Source organism: Thrips palmi, unplaced genomic scaffold (genome assembly GCF_012932325.1).
Source record: "Thrips palmi isolate BJ-2018 unplaced genomic scaffold, TpBJ-2018v1 HiC_scaffold_15, whole genome shotgun sequence".
NCBI lineage: Eukaryota > Metazoa > Arthropoda > Insecta > Thysanoptera > Thripidae > Thrips > Thrips palmi.
The window spans coordinates 2,752,051-2,779,776 of record NW_023144624.1 but is presented as its reverse complement, the minus strand read 5'-3'; the positions used below and the strand labels follow the sequence as shown (position 1 = coordinate 2,779,776).

Sequence of the window (27,726 nt, the reverse complement as noted above, 5' to 3'; positions counted from 1 at the left end):
TTACTTGTTTTGGGACAAGAAAACACGTTTCTGTCTGCTTCCATGCAGAAAACTAGCCTCAGGCTTTCCCTGTCTGCTCGGGAACCGGGAGTTTCACTCAAAACACCGCTGTGTTGCGGGTTTGCCACTTGCCTCTGCAGCACAGCGAAGATGGAAGAAATCCCGCATTTCGGGTGGGGCATGATTCGTTCATTCAATTCATAGTTTTCTGAGAGGGGTGCTTGAATTGAGAAAATAAGGAATGTTGAAAAAGTGAGACTTTCCAGATTGTAGTTGTTTTTAATTATTAATGTACACAGAATCAAATACTGTAAAGAACAATGTTGACACCGGACTGCTGCAGCAAAATAAATGTAAAACAATTAAAAAACAAAACAAAGATTGGTTTCTCACTCTACCATTAATTGCACTCTGATTATGGGAATGTCAAAAATAATAACACAATCAAAACAAACATTTTTTGTAACAATAAAGAACTGGAGTAAAGTACAAATTTAACTTAAAACTTTGCAGCTATAGTCTTGTAAACTATCTTCTAAGTACTCTACAACAATATCATATGAAATGCACATACATTATCATATGCACTAATAGTCTTTTTTAAAGATATATTGTTCCTTGTAGATATTTTATAAATTCCTTTCTATATGTTTATATAAATATATTCACAATAAATTTTGTATCAGTCTGAGTACCATTCACTTTGACTGCTGTTAGAGAGCAGAGTGAACATTGCTTACAAAACCAGTCAAAAGCCAGTTGTTCCTTTTGTCCTCTCAGGTGCACTTGAAAAGACTATATGTATCTTCTAAAACCAAATTTACAAAAAAGAAGATATTAAAAGAGACCAGTCTTCAGACTGTAAGAGAATTTTCCTTAATAATTTAATTTTAAAGTACAGAAGTTACATTTATATCAACCAGAGAGGACAGTTCAGATTAAAATCTGATGTTTTGGCACTTTGGGTGTTTCTGGATGAGTTTCATTGCATATAGTATTGTGCTTTACAATAGAAATGTTTTATGATATCTTTGTAGACAGATTTGTATCATAGATGTACATAAGTGCACCCTAATGTGCTTCTTTCATAAAATCAAAAGTCTTGAACAATAATATCGCTGTTTAGAAAGAAAGCTTGCAGGCAACATACAAATCGTTGGCCTGCTAATGATCCTTGGTAACAAGAGATATTCAGCCAGGTTTTGCTGTTGGATGGACAAGGTTTAGCTTCCCTGATAGACTGCTACATGTCACCATGCATGAGATAACAAGTCAGACAAGTCCTGAGATCACAGCTGAAAGTTTATGGCTTTCTTAAAGAAGAGAAATAATCAATTTCTTCTGAATACACCATAGACAAATCAAATCTTGTTAGTGAATGTCTTTGTCTTTGCATGTAAAATAAATTTAATAGATGTCATTAAGTGATATAGTACAAGAGAGAAAGAAAGTTTGCACCATGAATATTCTTTCTCATGGTATGTTAAGGATGATTGTCAATGTTAAAGGTGACAGCAATATCAATGCTTTCAAATAACCACATAGTTTTGCCAAATTTATAACAAAAAGCTTCCATTTGGAATAAAAAATAATTTTTAACCAGGCTCATCAAGTAAACAGTCACAAATTTAACTGTTGCACAAAGCAAGTTCAACATCAACATGTGGGTAAGATTCCAAACTCCAAGAAAGTATTATAGATTGAATAACCTACCAATGAGAAGTATTTTATCACAAAGAACTGTAAAGTGTCATTCAAGAACGATTGGAGAACCAAGTAACCACTGATTACAAATGACACAGACTTAATGAAAATCTAATTTTAAAAAGCAAGGCACCAGAAACAATTGCTGCTTTTAATAAGAGCTTTGAACAGCGTTGTCCAACATTCAAATCTTTCCATTATCAGTCAAAAGAGGTGAGCAACAAACGGCAAAACTATGAAATTTTTCATTAAGAAAATACAAATGGTAAAATGTATAAAAGTAGTACACAATTTAGTCGAAGAATTTCTTGGTGCTTATCACACAAAAGGAACCAAAACATAGGTGTCAGAATATTCATCTAAAAATAGGCTGTCTATGAAAGATGGCCCTGACACAACAAGGAACTGTTCTGTCATCCTAAATCTCTCACTGTCCTATGAAACAACGATGAAAACAATGAAAGTGACATTATTGAGGGAATGCTCATACACCTGCATACAGATTAGCCATTGGACTAGGAACTCTGAATTCCAACTTCTAATAATCATGAAGCTTTCAAGAGCCTTGAAGAAAAGCTTTACTAAATTTTGATCATCATAAAGGCAGTTGATCATCAGTCGATCAGATTGGAAGTTTAAAATTGTCCTACAAACAGTGCTAGTTTGTCAATTTATAACAAACAGGGCGCAGTATTTTAAGAAGCAAAATTTTGAAGAGTTAACCACCATCAGCTCTTGGAAGAACATGAATTCTATACCTTTCACAGAGATCAATAAAATGGCAGTAACACTGAAAAACTTGAAACATGAACATTTTTTAAAAAATCTTACAAAAGTCACAAATATGGGGGGAAGAGGCAGTACAAATACATGGTTCAAAAACAGCACTTACAAATTTCAACAAGAATTTCTGAAATTGTTTTGATTTTGGGTCTTTTCTTTTTTTTAGTTAACGTGGAAAAAGGGATAAAACATAAAGCAATTTAAAACATAACGAGAACCAATCACATTTACCCAAAGAAAAGATCCTTTTAACTAACAATATTCAGGATAGCAATACTACCAGGTAGGACCACCAAATTTTGTACCCATGACATTTATGGCAAAACATAACTATCTTGGCAATGTACACTGCCAATATCTGCAACTACTAAACAGTACAACTTACTTAGATGAAGATAAGGCAAGGTTACAGCAAGATTGTGCTATTTGACATGCCACTCATTGAAACATAGGCATTGTGAAACAACTAAAGTGTGTAAGACAACCTTAAGTATATTCACATAGATTAGCAAGTCATTTTTAACTGGAGAAAAAGTGTAGTACTGTACGTCGATTATAGTAGTCACTTTTTCCTTAACTTCATCCTATGGCTTTCCGCATTCATAAACTTTGATCATTTAAACTACAACCTAAAGAGTTTCTTTGAAAGTCATGTCACAGAATGGTTTCAAAAGCCATAAATGAAGTTTGACATCATTGTTCATGTATTAATACAAAAACTTACAATAATACTGTCAGCACTGAAAACATATTTTGATTTTCAGAGCTGCCCAAGTAAGTCAACTCATCAATTACTAGATTCATCATCAAATTAGCATTTACAAATAAAATATTACTTTAAAAATTTCAATAATTCAAGATATAGTCAGGATATTAAAGACAGGCAGTTGCAAATATTTCTTACAACTTGTTCATAATATATTATCTTAAAGAAGCAGCCTTTTAAAGGCAATTTATATTACACCAGAAAGATTTATATACTTACATATGCAACAATGAAAAGTTTCAAGTTTTGATTTTAAACACAATGTACAAAACATATAAAAAGAAACCAACAAAAAAACCTCTTGATCACTTAGAAAACGGTTACTCATGTACAAAAAGTGAAAAAGGATCATTAAAAATTTCTAGTTTAAGCACTCTCAAGCACACAATGGACACACTTAAAAAAACGAAATACTATATATTATGGATTCTGATGCACCACACAGCTGTGTGTAAGTCTTTTCTCAATTTCTCACAAGTTTCCTTGAATGTAAGTACATCATTATCTTACTGGAAGTAAAGAGTCTGATGACTCAACCCTGCTTAAGGGATCAAATGTGATGCTTTGTGGACAGGCCCCTGCACCCTTGGTGCATAAGCTAAGTGGGTAAGAGGGATTTCAGCGGCTGGCACCGTGAAACAGCAGGTCAAACAATCTGTTTAATAAGATTGTGGCTTTGTCTTGTAGCCACAGTAGAGTCAATTGAAATTTCTACAGTCATCAGATCCAGGTTAACCTGCTTGTAACGTAACATGGTAGTTTGCGGAGCACAAGATGAGAGAGCATCGTTTCAGTCATCTGCCGGTTCCCCAGTTAAAAACTCACTACAGCAGCTTACTCCTGCTCATCAGTATTGGCATGAACAGTGGCACAACCATGGCTTCTACCATGAAAATGGTAACTAAACTATAGTCAATAAATAAAACAAAAAGAATATAACATTACTATTTTAGGGGCATAACAATGCATTGTGACCCTCTGCTTTGAGTATGCCATTCATATCCAACACCCACAGATTTAGGGGTATAAATAATGCCAAAAGTTATCAGAAACATTGGCAGATGCTCTAATCACAAGTCGTATCGATCCATGAGGAAGAATCACTCGCAGAAGTAGCACCTAGAAGTTAGGTTGCCAGTCTTGTTGCAGTTAAATTGTATACATAAATACATTTTTATAAAGACAAAATTTTCAAAAACAGAAACAATTTGTGATATGCAGTCATAACATATCACAAAATGGTGAAAGCGGGATACAGAGGGATCAGAGTTAATTGATTATTCTTACTTAAAATACAAAATATATGAACAAATCAAAATTTTCAAGAGGTGCCAGTTTTCATTCAGAGTAGTTGCAATAATGAGATCAATTTTCTTTTCTTTAGTAGCAATTGCAAATATTATTTTAAAAAATGCATGATCAATCTCATGTCAAAGGTACATTGACAGATCCAATTCAAATCATCTTTCTCCAAATGAATCTTGCGGCTGTTTAGATCAGCACTTTAAAAACATCAAAAGGATGATAGGAGTTTAAATACGTCATAAGGAAAATATAGTTCAGTGCTCACATTTTTAAAAACAAAACACCAAGTCACAAAAAAGATTGTTAAAGTCAACTTCAAAACTTCAATGCACTTGATGCATTTGATTTATGCACATATCTTTCAGCGAATCCAAACTAGATGGCACAGTGACACCCAGTGAGAAATTGAGAGTGGATGTTGATTGAACACCAAATGAAGGTGGCATAAAAGTACACATCACCACACATCTCACTGGGATAAAAACTTTGATGAGAGTAACTCATTGTAGTTCTTCCACTATAAATGGTGCAACTAACACAGTCCACATTTTTGCTTGGTTCAGAGACTAATTCTGTACAAATGGAAGGCACGCTAATGCATCTGTGGAATAAAAATCAAGATGGCATATAAATATGGCTGATGCAGCTAAATATACTTTTTTTAAGTATACTACCCTTACCTGAAACAAGGTGAAATGTGGCACTGTTAATGATCACCTCCAAGTAACTCCATAAGTAAATGAAAGCTTGGCCCTTCTCTTTCTTCATTCATTATTGAAAGTATCTCCTTGCCAACCTGAAACAAGATGATTTGCTCATGATAGAAACACCCTACGGAAAGTAGGAATAGTGAACAAATTTTGGTAGTACTTGTTGAAGGGTAAGGTGCTTAAGGATTACAGATTATGGGTCTAGGAAAATAGAGGGACAATATACACACTAGATTAGGCACAACAATAGGCAAAACATATAAAGCAACTAAATGTTTGTTTACTGCGTAAACTTTCAAAAGTAATTATCAATCATTGTGTTCATACTAATACTTTGAATAATACTGGCATTAGTTGTTAGATAACATGGTAAAGTTGTAACAGGCAAAAGAGGCAACTGTTACTTTCCTAAAAATTACACAGATGTTTGGATTCATAATTGAATTATGTTCAGAATTTAGAAAAAATCCTTTGACTAATCCTGAAAATTTTGGTTATGGTTCAAAATAAAGCTGACATTAAAAAAATTGATGGTTTAGCCCAGTTTAAAATTATGTAGCCACTACAACGTGCCAAACATGCTGAGTATTCTGATCTACCTTCTACAATGCCTTCAAAACAAGGAAAAACCACAAAGTGTCTACAATACTGACCATCCTTGGAGCCGCCAGCTTAAGAGAAGAAGGGGCAAGAACACGAAAAAAAGAGAGCGTAAGATTTACTGAACATCTGACTGAACAAAGCACCAATCAAAGCAAAGTAAGGCTGGTATAGGAACGAAAATTTCATTCAAATAACAAAGGTTGAAGCTTGGTTGCTAACTTACTAAATTAAACCTATTTGTAAATAAAGCACCAAAAACTACAATGAAAGCAATATATAAATACAACAAACACAGCTCCATGGCCGTTTTATTTGTTTCCTAAATAACTGCCGGAATGTGACAGGCATCGGTACATAAATTGTCAATACAATTCCTAGATAGCCACAAGGTTGACTTGGTCCTTTCTTTTAGTATCTAGAGAATACAAAATGCTGCTAAACGCAGAGGAGAAGAACAAGCAGAGAAACATCCAGGAAACAAAGAATCATACAGATTCCAACAGTAGCAGATTGTTAATTAATTTTTTTGTAGGGAGGAAAAATACAACAGGACAGGCATCTAAAATTTCAAAATTAACCAAAGATGATAAGTTACCTGACATGTACGCTGCAGATCTGGAATACGCAAAAGAAGTTCACCAAACTTGGATGGAATGTCCGGGTAATGATCTGATGTGTATTGTTGCAATGCTTGCAAAGCTTTTTCTTGTGAGGCTCTCACCTTCTCAGGTTCAGAGAGATCACTCACATCTGAAATTTAAAGAAACATGTTTAAAAGACTTTTTTAAAGATTAAAAAATGACAAAATTGAATAAAAACATGAATTTTAAAAAATGCGTACCAGAAGTCACAAGCACAATCACTTTCATTGCCACATATTCATATTCATCAACTCGAAGACGTCTAAGGTGCTCTGTAAAGTTTAACATGCGCTCAATGCAGGGCCTTAGACCAAGGTCTTGAGCTTGTGCTAAACTGATTGACTTTCCATGACCCACTCGAATTTCTCCAGGGGTTCTCATTGATCGGAAACAGCATGACAATAATAAAAGCTCACACCACGCATTGAGAAGGAGAGCAATTTGGTCATCAACCTGAGAACAAGATAAATAATCAATGAAAGATTGAAAAAACAAGCACTCCCAAACACAGAACAAAGATCAGTTACTATGCATTAATGCATTACTGTATTACTCACAGAAATATTTTTAAAAACAGGTAAGTTTTTACACCACTTGACAATTTTATATAATCTATCATCGGCAATTTCTGTTAGGTTTGACAAATTTGATGCCTCAACACTGCTGCTGCTACTACTGCTGCTGCTACTGCCACTGCTATTAGTTGCAGTTGCTGTGGGATGAGCATTTGAGCTACTAGAACTGTTAAAACAAAGACAAATAACAAGATTAAGTAATCAAGAACTCCATAAAGCAATTTGGAAAGACTTGAAATAATGATGGGGCAACATTGAACCTTTTAGGGGATGATGAAAATCCTTGATGATGTGCGCTATGTGATGCCTGGGAGCCGTTTCCCATTTTATGTTGCGTTTCTTGATCATTGCAGAGCCAGAATCTTTCTACTTCCATGATTTCCTGTATCAAAGCAATACGAAATTTATTTCAAGCAGGAAAAATTGGACGGTGGTAAGGATAGGAAACTCCCATGTGCTGGAGACAAAATTTGGAAGCTAACATGCGAAAATTACCTCTAATAAAGGTGGGATGGCTCTCCGATGAGAAGTCACTGGTGGCACATGCCCATGGTCTGGAACTTCAAGCTTGACCTGGAAGTCTCCAGGTGATCCATGACTCGTAAACTTAGAGTGAGATGAACCATTGCTACTGCTTGTTCCCCCACCGTTGGAGCTGCTAGGATTACCACTGCCTGCACTGCCACTGGGAGGCGTGCTAGCACCATCGGGAGGCACGAGCCCAGCGGGAAGAGTGTAAGAGATCTGATATGTGCTGCGGCCGCCACGAGTACGGTCTTCCCTGATTGCCTCCAGCTTCATCCCCTTTCGCAAACACTTCTCAAACCGGCAAGCTGGACATTTCTTGCGAGTAGCTATGGTGACTGGGCATGTGGAGCCTCGCATGCAAACATAATTCTTACGATTCTGAACTGTCCTTTTGAAAAAGCCCTTACAGCTCTCACATGAGAAAATTCCATAGTGAAAGCCTGAGATTTTATCTCCACAAATTGGACATGGACTGCAATACCAAAGGAAACAAGAAAACAAGAATTGAGTATGATAAGACAGGCTAATTTTTAAAAAAAGATCAATTAATTACATAAATCTTACAAACCTATTGATTAATTGTTGCCTTGAAATACCAGGCGCATTCAAACCAGAGTGGTGAACAAGGTCTGCAGCCAAAGCAGACATTTTCTCATCCAAATATGCACCGTCTCGATCATCTAAACAATTACAGGAAGTTATTAAACTTTGAAAAACATAAGACTGAAATTTAAACACAAAAACAGAGCAAAGCACTTACCTGAAACTCCTTGCAAGGGAGATCCATTTCCATTAAAATCACTAGCACCACCTCTGTTGAGGACAGGGGAAGGGAAACCGACAGCATACATATGCCTGCCTTGGATGGGAGAATGAGTGGGAGAGAATTGCGTGGGGGAAACTGATACTGACGAGTAACTGCAAGCAAAGACAAAACACAATTTATTTTCACATAGAATTGCTTTTAAAGAGTGGGAACAAGTTATATTGTCATTCCAATTATTCTGCTTTGTATTTGGTTCTTACCTCTGACTATAACAGCTACTGTGTTGGCTTCCTCCGTACTGTGAGGCATCTGAATTATTTCGTGATAGAGATGGCGTGTAGGGAGAGGAAAAGCCAGATGAAGGCAATCCATGGCTGGAGCTATGTCTTGAAGTGACAGGAGACTGAGTTGGCGATGAGTAGGAATAAGCTGAATGAATTGCTGAATCAGGACTGGGGTTGGGTGGGACTTGTTTCCCTACACTTCCCAGTGGCCTATGAGGCAGCACAGGGCTATAACAACTGCCACCGCCTGCAAAGAAAGCAACACATTGAATTGAGAAAGATAAATACCATTATTTGCGCCCAAAAGTGGTGTAATGTACACATGGATGTTTGTCTAAGCTATCGAACCTAGTAATTTGCCAACCAACAGTGGCAATTCCGTTGCTCCCGAAGCTAGTGAGGATGGCTGCGGTCGTCCTGCATTTTGTGAACTACTACTGTTAGGCTTCCTCACATAATCCATCTAAAAATACAACAAAAGTTATGAATCAATGTTACTACAAAGTAGTAAAAAAACTTGAGAAGTAACAACAACAATGCCACTTACCACACTTTGGCCAAACTTGAGTGGCAGAGGCTTTTCGTCCGACAATGTGTCTGCGTTATGTACAACTGACACCTGCACTCCCTCCATCGAAGTGTCTTCCTGCATCATTTCAGTGTCGGACAATTCGCCCTCCCACGACATGGGCCTCACCGGCTCCTCCTTCACAATGGCGTCCTGGGAGTCCTCTGTGGACATCAAGTCGTGCTTCTTCTTGAGGCGCATGTTGACACCTGCGACTGCGACGCACCACAGGTAAGTTTCACATGCCACCGAGCCCCGAGGTACACTGAAAATGCCTCAAACCGATACATACCACTAAAATGAATCTTGCTGACTTCGTTGTCGGACTCCGTCACGTCGTCGTCCTCCACCATCCTCTCCGAGCTCCTCTCCGAGCTCCTCTCCGAGCCCCCGACCAGCACGCTGCACTTGCCTTGCCCCGACACGATGCTCCCGTTGCATGTCGCGGGGAGGGGGAAGTACTTCTTTCCTGCAGGACAGAGCGACCACAACAAGATGAGCACGACACCCAGGAGGCCGCTTCGTCTTTGTCTGTCTGTCTTTGTTTGCGCCGCGTCTTACCATTGGTACCGATGGCCGGCCCGGGCCCCGGTATGGTCGTCACCGTCACGGGCCCCGACGCCACCAGGCACGTCCCCTGGGGAGCCCCGGGCGACGGCGAGCCCCCCGCCTGCCCCGTGTCCGGGGGCACTTTGACCGAGGACACCGACGTGGACGTCTCGGCGGGGACGGGGGAGGGTGATGGGGACGGGGACGCGGACGAGGACGAGTGGTGGGCCTGCTCCGGTGAGGACTTCGGGGGGCGAGCCCCACTCCACGGGCCCACCCCACTCATCGCAAGCTGGGGAAAGGGGCGGCGGCGAATTAGTACAAAACTCGAAAGGCACGTAACAAAAGGAAAAGGGAAAGAAGAGAACGGGACACTCACCAGGCTAGCGGACAGCGTATCATCTGGAGGGCGGTCCCTGGGGAGGACTGGCTGCTGCGGCGGGGGCGGCGGGGGCGGCGGGGCCGCGGGGGTGCAGTCCCGCGCTGCTATCCATGGGCACCTCAGTCAACTGCAACACAGAGGCGCTGAATCAGCACACACGCAACAACAGCAAGAACTGAAACGAGGACTCAAACTACACGCTAGAGGCTGGCAGTCGCGTGGCACCGCGTCAACCACGCCGCGGTGTCGTGCCTGGCCGCGCTCCATCGGGCGGGGCGGGGCGGGGCGGGGCGGGGGCGCCGCGGCGCGCCGTTTGGGGTTTTGGGCCGCGCCTGGCCGCGCCGCGTAAACTGGCGCTGGCACCGCCGCTTGACGGAGGGCGGCAGGTGCGTGCCGCTGCCGCTCACGCCGCGCGTCTCCCATTTCTCGCGGCGAGCGGCGAGCACGGCGACGAGGGGCCGCGTCCACAGAACGGCCGAGGGGTGCCAGCCGGGCCGACGAACCAATCAAAAGGAAAGGACTCGAAAGGTCGAAAAGATGGCGCGGCGGAGCCTTGGGCGGCGCCAAGGTGAAGAGGGTGGCGGTCGGGTCTGCCGGGGCCGGGGCGGCCCTCGCCTCGTGAGCCCTCGCCCTCCATTCACCCCGGCCGGCCGGCCTGGGGGCCGAGGCAGCCCGACGACGGCCTGTGTTTCCCGCAGGGTAGCCTTGGGGCGCGGTGCAGTGCGGTGCAGTGCGGTGCAGTGCGGTGCAGTGCGGTGCAGAGCAATGCAGCGCAGTGCAGCGAGCCGGCGAGTCAGAGTCGAGCGGGCCGCAGCCGAGCCCAGCCGAGCCAGCCGGCTAAAAATAATGCGCGGTGCCTCTCGCCTGCTGCAGCCTGCGCCGCGTGCTGCACTGCAGGCTGCGGGACTCTGGCCATACCGCGAGGTGCTGCAGGACAGCCGCAGTTCCGATAAACCGACGGCGCGGCCGCGGCGCGCTTGAACCCGGGCCCTGGCCGCCCTGGCCGCCCTGGCGGTCAGGCTGCGCCTGCGCCGCCGAGTCCGAGTCAATCACAATAAACCGCGAGTGCGCGCGGCAGGCAGGCGGGCAGGCAGGCGGGCAGGGCGCACGGCGACACGAACAAGCGCAGCCAACGCCGCCGACATTTCCAAGCGGACAGTACCCGGCCGGGCCGCGCCGCCCCGCGCCAACCTTAAACCAAGGTGAACGGCAGCGCGTAGCAGCGTAGCGCGGGCCATCCCCGGGGGAAACCAATATCCCCTCAAGGTCCCCGTCTCCGCCTCCGCGCCCCTGCGCCCCACCAACGCCCCACCCTCGGCCCTCGCCGCGACCTTCACACCCGCCCCGAGACCCCCAGCGCCGGGGTCCAGCCCGTCCAGCCCACCGCGGCACTGTATACGGCGTCCTTGGTCCACGCCGCGCTGGTCAAGCCCTCGCCCGTCAAGGCCCAGATGGACGGGCGCGGCCGAGGGTGCCGAGGGTGCCGAGGGCGTGGTGGCCGCGAGTTGGGGTAGGCCGGCCGCGGGCCTGCGGGGTGCCGCGGGTTGCCACGGGGTGGAACACGGCGGGGAGGGCGGCGCACACGCCGAGGCCGTCCGTTCGACGAGGAGACGCGCGCTGGAACGCCGCGAAGTAGGATAGGTCGCGAGGTGGTGAGCGGTACGTGCACCGGCAGCAGGATTATGCCAAAACGGCGCTCCGTCGCTCTGCCTCTCTCGCACTCGTGGAGCGTCCTGAGGGGATGCGAGACAGAGCAACCAGCATCGTTCTGCAGGGGTCACGACAAGAGACCGCCTACGCCGCTAGCAACCCGAACGGCGCCGGGAGGGTAGGCACTCCCATGCGCAGTCCCGGCGAAGCCGTGGGGGGGGCTCTAGCCCTTTCGGGCGGTGGCGTGCTGTTGGAAGGGAGAGGAGGAGGCCACCTTGGAGGGACGACCAGGCCATCAGAGGACAAAAGCATTAGGGGTAGGAGGCGGCAGGCGGGGCGGCCTGGAGAAACGGGTATCAAATGAGCAGGGGCGGGGCAGGGCGGGGCGCGGCGCGGCGGGGCGTAGATGGGTCGCCGATAAGGGAATGGTGGGGTGGCGGCAAGGGCGGCAAGGGCGAGCGCGGCGTCACGGGCACACCAAGCAGGCCAAGCAGCGTGGAGGCAGAGGGCACAAGCCGGCTCAAGCCACCGCCTAAGTAGGGGTGGAATCTAAAGAACACGACAAAAGAAAACGCCGAGAGAGGTAGGCCCACGTTGCTGTCCCGTTGTCAGTCTCTGGTTTCTGCGCCGCCGAGCCGCCGCCGTCCCGCGCGGCCTCTAGTACCCGGTCCAGTCCACGGCTGGCCGGGCCGGCCGGGCCGGGCTGACTTTCGCAGAAGCGATCGTTACGGGGTTATGAGTCAGCGGGGACGGGACGCGCCACCGCCGGCCGAACCACGCAGTGGCCGCAGTGGCGGGAGCCGAAGCGTCGTCTCGTCGTCATGTCTTTCGCGCGCCATGAGTGCGACAGAGACAGAGCGCCGAGACGATTCCTCGGAATGGGTCCGCAGCGCCCCAGCACGCCCAGCACGCCCCAGCGGTGCGGGTGCCAAATCGCAGCGCGCGTAGTGCACGCTCACCGTGGGCAATGCAATGCAATAGGACAGGCAGGGCCAAATCGGGCCTACAGGTGCGTCTGCCGTCTGCCGCGCGGGGCCGCGGGGCCGCGCAATGCCCCTCGACGGAGCGCGGCGCGGCGCGGCACGGCACGGCGGCACGCAGAGGTCGGTCATTGGCCCCGCGCCGCGCCACGCCGGCCGCGCCTCCCTCCACGCCGCGAAGCTCTTTAGCCTCGCGCAGCGCAGCACGGCACGGCCCGGCGGCCCCGCTGGCTGGCTGGCGTCGAGGTGCACAAGAAGGACGCCGCCAAGCTGCCAACGCCGCCGCGCCCTTTTCCATCGCGGGGGCGCGAACGAACAACGAACGGCCGGGCCGGGTCGACGATCAAATCACGCGGTGCGCACTGCCCCGCCCCGGCCCGCCCCGGCCCGCCCCGCCACGCTCATTAGCGAGGCCCCGCGGGGAGTCCGGGCGGCGCGGCACATCGCGGCGCGGGGGCGGTTCAGACAATTATTTTCAATGCGCGACGCCTGGCTGGCTGGCTGCCTGTCCGCGCCGTGGATCCGACACGACATGGCGCGCCACGCCCGGCCACGCCGTGGTTCGAATACGCCCTTGGCGGGCTGGCCGCCCTCGTGGCCGCCCTCGTGGCCGCCGGCCCGGCCCTTCCTTGCTGCAGCGCGCCGCGGTATTTTTAGGCCGCCGTCCCTCCCTTCGGCGCCTGCACGCTGCACCTGTCGGGCCGCTGCAGCGCGGCCGCGCCGCCCCGCCGCCGCGACGACGGGGTCCTCGACGGCGTCCGCGACGACGGCCCGCACGTGTGTGACGACGAACGGAGCGTGACATCGCCGCGCTTCACGCCCCGTCACGCACGGGGTCGCGGCGCGTGCCACCCCCGCCCCCCTTATTTCCACTGATGCGCTCGAAATTAATTCAGAGAGAGAGAGAGAGAAGGAGGTAAAATGAAAAGAGATCGGACGTGTTTTTCGAGAGGCCGGCGGATGCGGCGGGTGCAGGTGCACAGCGACACCCACGCTCCGACTGCACGGCAAGGCTCCAAGGCTGTGGCACCGCTCTGCCAAGGTCGCCCAAGGTCGGCGGCAAGGCTGGCCCCGGCTGGGCCCGTGGGCGACAATTGGTACCCGCCCCGCCCCCCTCCCGCCACTGACCGCCACCTCGCCGGTCGTCGGACAGGAAGGCTGGCGCAAAGGCTGGCGCGAAGGCTGGGGAGACGGGGAGAAGGGGCAAGGACACGCCGAGGACATCCACCGCGGCGATAACGGCCGCAACGGCCGCTATCACACACTCACACACACTGACGGAAGAGCGCCTTTAATTTTCCACCGCCGGAGGAAATAATAAACACGCGGCAATGTGGCCAGGCCGCCAGGCCGCCTGGCCCGCTCGCCAAACAGTGTCGTGGCAGTTTGTTTGCTCCGCACGGCTTCGCCTTGTTTCGTTCTCTCGCGATTCATCAAAGCGGGAGACGCGCTTTGTGCCGTGGGTGTGGAGGGGCGGGGCGGCGCGGGGCGGGGCGGTCCAAGGCCGTCCACCATGTGCCGTCGCATCCAACGAGACGCCTTAAATCTTGGAACGGAACGGATAGGCCAAGGTCACTCGTCGTACACACTTCCCCGGCCGGCCGGCCCGTCTGCGAGGTGCGCGGGGGGGGGGCGTGGCGGGGCGTGGCGGGGCGGGGCGTGGCGGTGCGGCGATCAGACGGACACTCCGACTTGCATATCTTGTCCTCCTCGCACTCCGGGCAAGCCAGGGGCAAGCCGACCGGGAATAATTCAATACCGTCTTCGATCGTCGCGTGGCGCGGACGGCGCGGACGGCGCGGTGCAGCAAGGCTCACTCCGAACTGCCCTTCCGTCGCTCTGTCTCCCTCGCACTCTTGGCGCGTTCCGCAGGGGTGCGAGAGAGACAGAGCGACGAAGGCGCCGTTCGGAAGCGCCCTGCGCAGGGTGACGGAGGGCGACGGAGGGCGACGGCGGGTCACGTCCCTGTCGACGACTTCGGACTTCGGCCGGAAACGAAGCCAAGCCGCCCCAATACTCGCACACGGGCCGCGGCAAGCCGGCAAGGGCCCCGCGTTGTTCCCAGGCCATCGCGCCTGTCCGTACACTGTAGCACAGAGACCAAGAATCCAACTAACGGTGCGCAGCTCGCGGGCAAAAAAAAGGACGTAAATATGCCTCAAGTGTGAAAGGCTCTCGTTTATCTTCTCTCTCTCGAACGAGACGCCGTGCAACCCGTTTCGTCCGAAGTGTTTTCCAGAGTACGTGCGCTACTGGCTGGCCGCGGCGTGTTGCGACACGGCGGCGAACCGTTTTGAACTAGACCACGCGGGGATGGGGGAGGGGAGTGGGTAGCAGCTGCAGTGACGTTCATATGCAGGCGGCTGCAGCGGCGACACGGCGCGCAGCGCGCACTGCGCGTGCCGCGCGGACTGACAACAACGACGGCCTTGACGAGCGCCAGGAGGATCCTTCCCTTCGGCGCCCTTGCCCGACAGGCCCGACAGGCCCGACAGGCCCGCGGACTGAACTGGCGGGACATCACAGCCAGTGACAGCGCGACACTCCAACGCCACCAACGTGCCTCGCCTCTAGGGTCGCCATGCAGGCCGCGGATACGTTGCCCAACGCGGCCCGCAGTGCACCGCAATGCACCGCAATGCACCCAAGCGCTGGTCGGACCGGCTGCCTCAAGCGGCTGACCGTCGTCGTACAGTGTGCGTGCATGCGAGCGTTGCCACAACTGGAGCGCCGCGAGCAGAGCCTCAACACGCCCGTCCCCGCCGCATACAGTGTGGTGGTAATCCAAGCGCGGATCCAGAAAAAGAGGGGGGGGGGGCGAAAGGACAATTGCCTCGCCCTTTTACTTCGAGAGAGAAGAACTTTGGCCTGGACGCTACACCACGTGCACCGCGGCAGCGGGGACTCGGGGCCGTAGGCCAGCGGTTCGCGAAAAATTTTCGAGGGGTCGCGGCGAGGTAACTGGGGTCGCTTGGGGTGGCGGCGGTTTCCCAGCTGGCCCACACGCCGAGCACTGGCGGGAACAATTTTAAGTTGATCAAAACGGTCACTAATGTCTGAAAAATCGTTTTTTTGGGCCGACTTTAGGCGGGTCTGATCCGAGGCGGTATTTCGTTTTCCCCTCAACGGGCAATTGGTCTTTAGACCTTTTTTTAGCATCCCTTTGTTACGGAGTGCGATTATCTCCCTTTGGTTTTGGGAGCAGTATTGCCGCAAATTTGATCAAAACGGTCACAAATGTCTGAAAAATCGTGTATTGATCAACTTTGCGGCAATACTGCTCCCAAACTAAGGCAGATAATCGCACTCCGTAACAAAGGCATGCTAAAGGAAGGCCCAAAGACCAATTGCCCGCTGAGGGAGGACGAAATACCGCCTCGGATTAGACGCAGTGGATGCTTAAAGTGGGCCCCAAAACACGATTTTTCAAAAAATTTTGTGACCGTTTTGATCTTTTTTGCTGCAATACTGCTTCCAAACTAAGGTGGATTATGCACTTTGTATCCAAGGCATGCTAAAGGAGGGGTCGCGTGGGGTCGCGAAATTTTTCCTGGGGGTCGCGGAAATTTTTCGCTACAAATTTGGGGTCGCGAACCGAAAAAGGTTGAGAAACGCTGCCGTAGGCCCTAAAAAGGCTCTCTCTATCTTCAGAGAGAGAGAGAGAGAGAGAGAGAGAGAAGAGGAGAGAGAGAGAGAGAAAGAGAGAGGCACACAGGTTGGGCCATATACAACCTCAACCCTTTTCCCCGCTTTTCCCCGTACGCGCGGTTGCGCGCTAAACGAGCGCCCCCCGCCGCGCGCCGCTTGGTTACAGTTCAGCAAATGTTTCGGCAGGGTAATCATTCGGCGGCACTCGGGGGAGGCGACTCGGAGGGAGGGAGAGGGAGGCGGAGAGAGAGGGAGAGACGTAACGACCTTGCGTACGGTCACTGCCGCACAGAGGCTGGGCCACCCTCAGCCACCCTCCACGTGCCCTTGGGCCCGAGTAGCCGAGCAAGCAAGGGTGCGCGGGTGGCGGCGGGGGCGGCGCGCAGCAGGCGGGGATATCTGTCTCACTCTCACATAATATTTCGCCAGAAATAGCTGGCGGCGCGGCGCGCGTCCACCGCCACGCCGCCACGGCCAGGCAGCGGCCACACCCAAGGGGCGCAGGGCGCAGGGCTCGGCGCAGGCCGGCGGCCTCCACCTAGCCCTTGGCCACGTGCTTCGCGAGGTTCATGAACCACTTTCCGGCGCACCGAAGTCACCGCCGGTCCAGACTTTCTGGGATGGCAACCGCTGGCAAGGCCGCCTCTCGTGGAGGACGCCACGTGGCCGCGCCGCACCTCGCCGTCGAGGAGCCAAAGCACATCACGGCGAGGATCTCCCCCGCCTCCGCCTCTTGAACGGGATTTCACATGTTCCGTCGTTCTCCTCAAGCGGGCCTCACGGCGGCCCTCTTCCAGGCCCGCCAGCCTCGCGCCAGCCTTGAGACGGCGCTATCGCCAAGGCCGTCCCCTTATCGTCTGTCTCGGGGCTCGGGGGCACGCGCCACGGCGGCCCGTCGTCGCCGCGCCGGCCGTCACTGCCTGCTCCAGGACCGCCGGGACGCGTCCCCGTTGGCGGGGACCAACAGAACATGGGCCAAGGACTCAGGAATGAGTACCGCTGCTGGTGGCGATGCAGACCGCGAGTGCGGTTTTACCGCCAAGAGAATTTCTTATCAGTTCTCTGTATCCATATCTCATTCTTCTTAGGAGCAGTTTAAGGGGAAACAGGGACGCGCTAGCGCCCGGCTGGGTAGGCCACCACGCGCGCCGCGCCGCACCGCCGCTCCAGGGTTGCCTACCCTGGGGTCCACAGGCGCTCCGGGCGGCGCGGCGGCGCCCGCAGAAACCTCGCGCGAACGTCTTTGGGGGGCTGCGTTGCGGTGGGCCCGCCCGCCCCGCGCCGCCCCGCTCATGGGGCCCAGGGGGGCTACGGGCATGGCCAGGGGGCCCAGGGGGCGGGGGAGTCGGCGGGGTACCCGTACTCGTACCGCGGCGTTGCCAGCCGTTGCGCGTCGGGCTGAGCCGAGCCGCGGCCTGGCTGGCGGCTGGCTGGCGGCCGGGCCGTGCCGCGAGCCTTTGCCTTGCCGAGGCTCCACTCCCAGGGTGTTGACCCCCTACTCGGCGCGGCAGGCCCTGGGCAGGCCCCGCGCGGCCCGACCACGGCGGCCACGCCGGTGCATGCCTTGCTTTGGTACACCTCCCGGCCGTGGGCCGTGGGCTTGGCCGGCTTGGCCGGCTTGGCCGGGCCAGCGCCTCTCTTTTTGGCGTGCCTTCTCCAGGTCGACTCGGGTCGACTGCTCCGTCCAGCCCCGCCCCGCCCCGCCCCGCCGATGAAGGACCACCCATCAGGCTGAAGTGGGCCTGGAAGGCTTGGAACCGGCCAAGGGGCTCAGTGTTTGTGTTTGTGTGAGCGTGTGTGTGCGAGAGTGAGTCAGTGTGCGTGTGTGTACGTGTGTGTGTGTGTGATACCTTTGTCCGGGGTAGCGGGGCGGGCACTCGGTGAAGCCCATCGGCAGTACCCGCCGCGCCACCGCCTCGCTCCTGCTCGCTTCGCGCTTCGCGGTCCAGAGGGCGTCCTCACCCCTCCCCACCAATCAGGCCCACGCCCAAGGTCACTGCTCGACACACCAAGCAGGACGCAGCTTTCGCAGCGACGCGGGACGCGCGGCTCGGCGGCCTGCTGCAGGTGAATAACCCTGGCCGCCGCCATGGCCGCCACCACCGCGGCGAGGCCCTTTCGGCAACGGCCTGCTTGCCGCCGCCAGGCCGCCAGCAGCCTACCCGAGCCGAGCCGGGCACAGCAGGGCTTGCATCATCTGGCGCGCAGACCTGTATAAAACCGCAGCGGGCAATCAGCGCGCACAGCCGTGGCACAGCGCACGCACGCGGCGAACGCATCCGCACACGCGCTGACACACGCACCGCCATGACGCACTCGCAGGCCTGCGCGGGCCGCAAGGCGAGGCGGGGCGAGGCGCGAGGCGAGGCGCGCAACCTCTTTTAGTTCTGCTTGCCTTCGCACCATTTGCCGAGCCGAGCGCCGCGATCCCGCTGCCTTCTCACCTGGAAAACAGGAGGCAACGACCGCGTCCGTAAAGCGACGACGCGACAGTCCGGCCGCTTCTCATTCTGGCCGCGGAACGCCGCGGAATAGAAGGTGCGAGCGCAGCGCGGCGACCGCCACGGCCGACACGTGATGCGGCGGCCGTTCACATTAGTCCGGCCGCGGTGCCACGGCGGTGCCCTTGACCAGGTCCGCGACGGCCCGCGCCCCACAGCTACGCCCTACGGTCTACGGCCGCGCCACGGCCGTATCAGGTGTCGACGGTGTCGACGCGGACCGCGGACGGACATCGGGAACACGAGGCGCGCGCCGCGCCTTGGGGCGACCACTATCACCTTTGCGACGGGCGATCGGGATGGCCGGGATGGCCGGCCCGGCGGCCCACTACGCCAGCACGGCAGCCCGGGCCAAGGTCACGCCGCGCCGGGGCGGTCCAGACCGCGGCACCGCGGCACCGCACCAAGGCCGCCGACACTTATCGCACCGAGTGCATTTCCCAGTTCCAAAACAGTGCGGCGGTGAGTGTGGCGAGCCGCAGCCGAGCGCCCCTAGCCTTGGGCCCCCGCCCCGCCCCGCCCCGGGGTCTCCTCCGGCCGGCCAGGCCACCCCTCAGCATCCCCCGGCCCGGCCCGGCCCTGCGGTGCGGCGCGCTCGGTTGGGGCAGGCCAGGGGAGGCAGGGGAGCCAAGGGTCACGCCGCGAGCAGTGTTCACACCCCGCTGAGACCGAGACCACCCCCACGTCTTGAGGGAGGGGGCGGAGAGGGCCTAGGTCGGGCGGGCGAGGCGCGGCGGCTTCTGCGTCGCATTGTCAAGCGGCCCCCCGGCGGCCCCGCGGCCAGGCCCCACGCATCATCCGCACTCGTCAGGCTCAAACGACTCGACTCGCTCGGGCCCGGCCGGCTGCCCCTCCGCCCGCCAGGCCGCCAGGCCGCCCGCGCGGCCTGCCTCCGCTCGCGAAGGTCGCTGCACTCTCGACGTCGCGCCGTGGCGGGGCGGGGCGGGGCGGGGCGCGCCGCGGCCGGTATACACACACGGCACGGCCGGCCAGACTCAACGGCAACCTGCCCGAAGTGCCCGCTCAGCATACGCGCAGCGCGGCGCAGCGCCGAACGAGTTCAAGGGGCGTCCGGCCATTCAGCGGGGACCACAGGTGCGGCAGCAATGGCTGCAATGCTGGTAGGCAACCACCCCGCACCCAGGCGCGGTTTAAGGAGCTTTCGAGAGGGGGGTCGATTGTGTATATTTTGCCTACCTACAGGGGCATGTGATGCTGGTTGCCTACTATCAGGCGTTTTGGGAATCTCACAGGGGGCGATCGCCCCCTGATGCTGAGCGGAATCAGTCTGCAGGCGGAGCGGCGCCGCGAGGGGCGCGAGGCCAGTTGCGTGGGTCCAGGCCCCGTTACTATTGCACAGACTCAGGCTCTGGTTCCGCGAGTAGCACCGCGAGTGACTCGGTGAGGCTCCGCGAGTGGGAGCGAGAGGGAGCGAGAGGGAGCGAGAGGGGGCGAGAGGGAGCGAGAGGGAGCGAGAGGGGGCGAGAGGGGGCGAGAGGGGCGAGAGGGGAGGGCGAGAGGGGGCGAGAGGGGGCGAGAGGGAGCGAGAGGGGGGCGAGAGGGGGGGGGCGAGAGGGAGCGAGAGGGAGCGAGAGGGGGCGAGAGGGAGCGAGAGGGAGCGAGAGGGGGCGAGAGGGGGCGAGAGGGAGCGAGAGGGGGCGAGTGGGAGCGAGAGGGGGCGAGAGGGGGCGAGAGGGGGCGAGAGGGGGCGAGTGGGAGCGAGAGGGACGGGGAACTGGAGTGGCCGTCCTGGGCGGCGGGTGCGGCGGGTGCGGCGGGTCCGCTGCTCGCTGCTGCTGGTACGCTCCAGCACCTACTGATACTACCCGGCCGGCTCGGCTCGGCCCGGCCCGGCCCAGGGCCCGGCCCCTACACCGCCACCGCGCCGCGTCCCGGCCGACGTCCTCTAAAAGGTCAAGCCGGTTGGGAAGGGGAGGGGGAGGGGGCTTTGCGCGCCACGCCGCGCAGGGCAACGCTAAAAGGCGGGCCGCCGATTCAAATCCGCGGCCATCGAGACGATGAAGCTGAAGGAGATGACGCCGCAAAACAGAGAGAGAGAGAGAGAGAGAGAGAGAAATGGAGAATGAATGAATGGGAGCGGGAGTGCGAGAACACGCACTTCTTCTTCGAAGCGAAGCGTTAACCCATCATGTACCGTTAGCCGGGGCACGACGTGGCGGCGCGCGCGTCTGTGTGTGTGTTGCGTGAGTGTGGGTTCGTGCAAGAGAGCAGTTGGCGAAGGGGAAGGGGGGCCGTCGTTTTAATCATTTTCCGAAGAAAGGATGTGCCGCGCTGCACCAATGACTCGACCCCTGCGTGCGCTCGTTCGGCCGTTCGGCCCGGCCGCGCTGGGGCTTCGCGGCTCGGCGCGGCTCGGCGTGTTCCTGCGTCGGGGATGCGTCACTCGGCGACACGTCACCCACGTCACTCGCCCCGGGGCCGGCAGCGCCAGCAGACTCCAGCGCAAAAAAAAGGTCGGGCCACCGCACCGGTGTTCGAACCCCGACCCGCAGCGCCAACCACGCCAACCCCCTGGCGCGTCAGCGCGGCCGCGCGCAGCATGGTCACGGTCACCCTTGTGCCGCGGGGAAGGCCGCCCGGCCGTGCTCGACAGTGTTGGAGAAAATGCGCCGTGTTTTCGCATCTCGTCTTACGCTAAAAGGATTACCCCTCCGCGGGGCTGGCCGCCGTCGGGGGGCGCTGCCTTCTGCAGAGAGCAGGAATGACATTCGATACGTCGGGGGCCGCGGTGCCGCTCGGTGCCGCCGAGGGCCAAGCCGAGGGCCAAGCCGAGGGCCAAGCCGAGGGCCAAGCCGAGGGCCAAGCCGAGGGCCAAGCCGAGGGCCAAGCCGGCGTCAGCCGGTCGGTCGGTAGGGTCGGGGCGGCAGGGCATGATTCACCGGGCAGTGACGCACCGCCGTGCTACCGCCTTGCTACCGCCTTGCTACCGCCCTTCGTGGCGATCCGCAGGACGTGCACCACCTCTTGTCAATGTTGGGCCTGGCGTCATTTTCATTAACTACGACACTGGAACCATGGAAGTCTCCTCGTCTCTCGGCACCAGCGGAGCACACGTTTTCGGGTGTGCGTGTACACTGGGCGGAATCGCGACCCAGAGCCGCCCAGGCGGGCACTGGAGTGCGGCAAATCCGCTCAGCGCACTGCTGGCGTGGGCGGCGATGTCGCTGCACCACACTGGAAATGCATCACCGGCGATGACCACGCGGGCCGACGCGGCTCGGCGACTATCGGCCCAGTGGGCCAGAAGACCGGCGGAGGTGGACAAAACTCCAGACGCGTTTTGAGCTCCAGAGTCGCTAAACAGGACTCGAACCGAACGTGTGACCCCACCAATGGATTGCTCTTCCGAACGAGGAATCCATTGGTGGGGTCACAATCGGTTCGAGTCCCATTAGCGACTCTGGAGCTCAAAAGCGCGTCTGGAGTTTTGTCCGCCTCCACCGGTCTTCTGGCCCACTGTGCCACGCCCCCTTCAGCCTGCGGGGTAGGCAGCCGCCCGGCGCTCCACGACGCTCCGTGTGGCGGGCTTGCCTACGCTGCCATTACCATTAAGGGCTAGACCACACATGATCGTATGCCGTTTCGGGCCCGACACATGCCCGCCTGCACTGCAAAACGAGACATGGCCGTCCTTACTGAGCGCCGTGCTCGAACCGCAGGCTCCGCAGGCTGGCTGGCTGGACTGGTCCACGGCAGTCCATGGACGATTCAGCCGCGCCGGCAGACTGAGGGCCATTCCCGTCGCTGTTTCGCGCGCGTCTGCACGCGACGATTTATGAGTGCGAGAGAGACAGAGTGACGACAACTACTCTCGGAATCGGTACGGTGGCTGCCGGGTGCCGGGCAGGCATGTGTAGACTGATCTGCGTGGACCTCCGTTAAAGCGGTGTTTCATTTCGTCGCGCATCACTTTAGAGAGCCACCACGAGAAGTAAGTGGTTGCACCACCACATGCTGGCGAGCGACGCGCATCCGAACAGGTCACCCGCTTTATCAATTTGTGCAATTGCGCTCTCCTTAATTTTGGGATGTGTAATCTCGGGACTGTGTAAAACCCAACACCCTGGAGCGGAGGAATACTCTGGCGACCAGTTCCACGCGGTGGCACGGCGGGTCCGCGACAATGTGAATGGAAGCGAACTCGGGCCGAGTGCCGCCTGCATCTCCGCGAGGACCAAACTCCGGCGAGGAGGAAACCGACCCGACCTCGACGCATCCTAGCAAAAGGCGTGGCCGCGTGCAGCGGACGCAAGCGGACGGGGAGGGGGTCGTAACCCGTTACGATTCGCCCCGCCCCGCCCCGCACTGCGGCCTGTGGACGGCCCCTCCAAGGCCAGGCGGGCCCTCGGCCAGGTCGGCCAGGTCGGCCCTGCGTGGACCGAGCACGCCACACGCACGAACGCACGCCCTGCAGCCCCCGGCCTGCCTTCCGTCCGCTGTGAATGACCCGCCAAAGTGACTCGACCGCCAGGCCGCCCGGCCTGCAGCCCCGCGCTGTCTCTCTCGCACACACGGGGTGTCCCGCAGGCTCGCAGGGGTGCGAGGGAGACAGAGCGACGAGGCGTTCGGAATCTGCCTGCAGCGAATGCAGAGCTGCCCAAGCCGCGCTCAAGCCGAGCCAGGCCGCCGGGCTCAAGCAGCCAAGCAGCGCCGAGGCACAAACCGATTAGCGACTCAAGTTCAATGCCACGCGACGGAGGCCCGGCCCGGCCGGGCCAGGCCAGTGCCTTGCCCCGTCTGGTCACTCCCGGTCGCGCTCGGACGGGAGGGGGGGCGAGGCGCACCATACTACTTGTTGCAGGACTTGCCTGTGGAGCTGGCCATCCTCATCCGATGCAGAAGTCGTAATCCAAAAACACAAAGGTAATCCTCTTGGGTTCACTGCACACACACACACACGCGCACTGACACGCGACGACACGCCTCGTCCTTGCAGGCCCTTGCAGGTCCTTGTAGAGGCGGCGCACTGTTGCACGCTGCTGCCTGGCGGCCTGGCGGCCAGGACGATGAACCCAGGCAGGCCAAGGCAGGCGGACTGGCTAGGCCGGCGAGCGGACGGACAGACAGACGGCCAGGCGTCGCGACGCCGCTCCACGCGTCCGGCTGCTCCTGCTGCTCCTTCCCTCCCGCGTCCCAATCCCGATCCTGGCGAGGCGAGGCGAGGCGCGAGGCGACTCCGTGCCGATCCGTCCCGGCGGCTGCTCCGCGCTGCTCCGCGCTGCTCGCAGTGGAGGCAGGCTACGCGCTACGCCCGGGCTGGCTCCGACTCCGACCGGCACACTCGCTGAGCTGAGCGCAGCGTAGCGCACTGACTGGCGACTGGCCGCCGCACCGCGTCGCCCCGCCGTGCCCGCCGCGCCCCGCCGCGCCCCGCCCGCCCGCCCGCCGCGCCCCTCGGCCCCTCTCACTCGACCCCACCGCACGGCGGCCCGCCCGCCTGTCCGGCTGACTGCCTGCTCGCCTGCCCGGCTCCCCGCGACTCAGCAACGCCACTCCGCGCGTCGCGGCGTCGCGGCGCCCTCCGTCTTTGTCCAAGTGCGAAAGGAAGCAACTCGACGATGACCGGCCGCGTGGCCGCGTGGACTGCCCCGTCGGCCCCGTCGATTCAGGTGCCAAATCCGGCCCGGGGTTCGCCCAACCGCGCGTGGAGGCGGCGGTTCGAGGAGCCCTCCACCGTAAAGAAAAAAAGCGCCAATGAATGAATAACGAAACCAACTGGGCAAACCGTGGGAGAAACGGACAGCCGTAAACGTGAGGATTTTATTGGGCAAGCCAACCGAGTAGAACTCAGATGAACGCGGGTGAGCAGAGGGAGGCACGGGAGGCCTTGCCCTTGTTGCCAGGGCATTTCCTCCGCCATCAGATCTGAAGGATGTCGGGCGAGTCATTCGAAGTGCGGTGCGTACTGCAATGCGCAGACCGTCGCTTGAGCTTTCAGCGCAAAGGAGCGGGAAGAATACAGCTGGAGGCACAGCTTCCGACCGGGCCCCGAGTTGATTCGGAAAGGGGAACGTTTTGGTCACGGGGACAAAAGGTCCCCCTCCGAGCATCGAGCACTTTTACGATACCTGCGTTAAATGGGTTCACCGACCCCAGACCGCCCCAGACCCCAGCAGCGTGCGGCGGCGTGCGGTGTGGAGCACAGTGCACCGTCTCGTGGCGGCGCGGTCCGTGCGGGATTCACCGGCAGCAGGGCCTTTGGGGCCTCCAGGGGCACGGCGCGCACGGCGCAGAGCCCGCATGTGCGGTGACTCACGGCAGGGTGACGGGCCGGTTGGCCGGTTCCAGGACGGGGGTGCGTGGCCCACGGGCCCAACCCCCGCAGGGTGTTCGTCGCACCGTCTCCCTCGCACCCACGGGCAAGCACGGGCACCCCGCCTCACGGGCCGCAGGGCCATGCGCAGGGCTGCGAGGTGCAGGGGTTCGTTCGGTTTGGAATAAGCCCCCTGACTAAGCCCTTTGCTCACGAGGACTCGCTGCCGGTGGTGACGCGGTCTTGCCTGCCGTGGCACTGCCAGGGCACTGCAGCAAACGGCCAACCGGCGCCGCGGCGACACCACCTCGACGCAGTGCAACGCAGTGCCGCCTGGCCCGCGCGCCGTACCTCCTCGGGTAGGCAACCCTCCTGAGCAGGCACTGGGCGTGCTGCCTACCTGCCCGGCGGCCGGGCCGAGGCCGCCGAGGCCGCCGAGGCGGAGGGGTCCTCTGCGCGAGCAGCGCGAAGGCAAGCGAGGCGAATGGCTGGCCACTCTGCCGGCGGCCGTGGCCGCGGTCCGCCGAGGTCCACGGCCGACGCGCAATAGGCCTGGTCCTCTGCGCGAGCAGCGCGAAGGCAAGCGAGGCGAAGGCGGGCCACTTTTGCCGGCGGCGTGTGTCCGCGGTCCGAACCGCAGTGTCCACGGCTCGCGTTCGCCCAATCAGCGCCTGGCCGGCGTGGCGTGGCGCGGCGTGGGCGGAGAGCAGGCAAATGAAGGCGCCGATGAGGCTGGCCGCGTCAGCCGCGTCCTTGGGCTGCGAGGGCGGCCGGCCGACCAGGCCATGGTGGCGCGCGGGGCCGGTCCGGGCCGATCCAGGCATGTGTGGCGCTGCTTGGGGCCGGTCCGGGCCGATCCAGGCATGTGTGGCGCTGCTTGGGGCCGAGCCGGGCCGAGCCGGGCCGAGCCGGGCCGTGGCGCGCGGACGCCACGCCACGTCCTTGTCAGTCCTTGGCAGTCCTTGCTGGAAGGTCGCGTCGCTGGCCGTGCTGGCCGCCACGCCCCACCGCGCCGCGGGGCCGAGGGGGCCGAGGGGGCCGTGCCATGGGGGGCCGGCCATCCACGCCATCCATGGGGGTCATGCCGTGTGCGTCATGAACCAGCGCGCCATGCGCAGACTGCGCAGCCATGCGCCATGAGCTGGCGGCCTGGCGCGGGGCACGGTTCGTCACGTCATGGCCGCAGGCAGCAAGCAGCGTCTCCGCGAAATGTTGGAGTTCGCGGCGCGGTTTCGTTCAAGACTGTCCGTCCGCGTACCTCCGTCAGTTCATTTTCTCGAGGAAGGTCCAGCGAGCCGAGAGGCCGAGACCGAAGGTGCGGGGGAAGGCTTGTGCCCGCTGCCGCCCCTTAGGGCAAGGCCCCAAGTCCCGGCATAGGCGCGGCGCTCCGGGGACATTTTTCTCCAGGTTCTGCGCCGAGAGGGAAAGGGAGGCAGGGGGAGCCCAGCTGCGATTCCGAACAGTACCGTGTCGCTCTGTCTGCTCGTGTCCCGGACGGAACGCCGAACGGAACGCCCCACGAGCGCGACAGAGACAGCGTGACAGACGAAAGGCACTGTTCGGAATCAGCCAGCAGGCGGACAAGGTAACGGGACGCACGGCACCGCCAGGGCACCGTACGGCGCGGCAGCACGCGGCAGCACAGCGCGGCCGTGTGGAGGCAGAACTCGATCCAGAGGGGCGCAAGCGCTCAAGCGGGGCCAGGGGCCAGCCCTGGGCCTGCCCTGAGCCTGCCTGGTTCTGGTTCCATCAGGCAAAAAGGGACAGGGGAGGGGAGGGGGCGGCTCTCATCTCCCACTGGACATGAGCAGGAGCGGATCAAGAAAAGGGGGGAGGGAGAGGGGGCTTCCCTCATCATTTCAAAGTGCGAAGGTCTTTCCATAAGAAATGAACAGCAACAATTCAAAATCAAAATGAGTCGTCTCGGACCCATTTTTTCCTTGCACACCCTTTCGACTGACTCAATATTTTCAGACGCGGTCAGTGCAAAACTAATGCCCGTGTGGACCCGACTTTCATTCCAACGTCTGAAATTTATCTTTCGGGTTCGATTGGATTTGAGAATTTCACGGGACGCCATTGTTCCATGAAAAGAAAGACATCAAACCTTAACCTACAAAACACGCTGTCAAAACTAAAACCGACCAACGGCGAATGGGGCGTAGATAGTTTAGAAACGAGTCGATGGAGAAGTTAGGCAATATATCGTCGTAGACACGACGACAAATGGTTTTTGGCAGATTGGTGGCTGAAAGTGGACGAAGGATCGGCCCTACTGCCGCTGTCATGTAACGGCCGGTGTGGGACCATCGCGTATCTCAGCTCTGGACGATGTTGATTGCCAGAGTGATGCATCACTGACCTGGGAAAAGCAATGCAGGGACTGGGTGATCAGTTTATCGATGATGAGGCACCAAGTTTGGCAGCAAACGCCAAGACCAAGAAATCTTTTAACAACACAACAACCGTTACCGCACACAAACGAAAACAACAACAACTGCCTTTGAGA

The 27,726-nt window shown here is 56.7% G+C and overlaps 1 protein-coding gene across 2 annotated transcripts; it reads right to left on the bottom strand.

Annotated features, from left to right (window-relative positions):
• Window positions 1-259: 259 nt before the first annotated feature.
• Window positions 260-27,726, bottom strand: LOC117640915 (nuclear hormone receptor FTZ-F1 beta). Of its 2 annotated transcripts, none has more exons than XM_034377935.1 (16): window positions 27,580-27,726; window positions 10,162-10,291; window positions 9,795-10,074; window positions 9,526-9,702; window positions 9,213-9,442; window positions 9,014-9,128; window positions 8,642-8,912; window positions 8,376-8,533; window positions 8,184-8,295; window positions 7,583-8,087; window positions 7,348-7,469; window positions 7,070-7,253; window positions 6,713-6,965; window positions 6,467-6,621; window positions 5,239-5,354; window positions 260-5,159 (listed from the first exon to the last, which is right to left on the bottom strand). In XM_034377935.1, exons 3-15 carry the CDS (start codon window positions 10,066-10,068, stop codon window positions 5,265-5,267), a joined length of 2,646 nt encoding a protein of 881 aa, XP_034233826.1. In that variant the 5' UTR covers window positions 10,069-10,074; window positions 10,162-10,291; window positions 27,580-27,726; the 3' UTR covers window positions 260-5,159; window positions 5,239-5,264. The 2 variants fall into 2 exon arrangements, with proteins under 2 accessions (XP_034233826.1, XP_034233825.1); XM_034377934.1 differs by having other exon boundaries at window positions 9,213-9,448; window positions 27,580-27,725.

Excerpts from the sequence above, each read along its gene's own strand:
- LOC117640915 (XM_034377934.1), bottom strand. The coding sequence starts at position 10,068 with ATGAGTGGGGTGGGCCCGTGGAGTGGGGCTCGCCCCCCGAAGTCCTCA. Across the intron at positions 8,913-9,013 it reads GTTGGTTGGCAAATTACTAG|GCGGTGGCAGTTGTTATAGC; the intron begins GTTCGATAGCTT and ends CTTTCTTTGCAG. Across the intron at positions 7,470-7,582 it reads CCATCCCACCTTTATTAGAG|GAAATCATGGAAGTAGAAAG; the intron begins GTAATTTTCGCA and ends GCTTTGATACAG.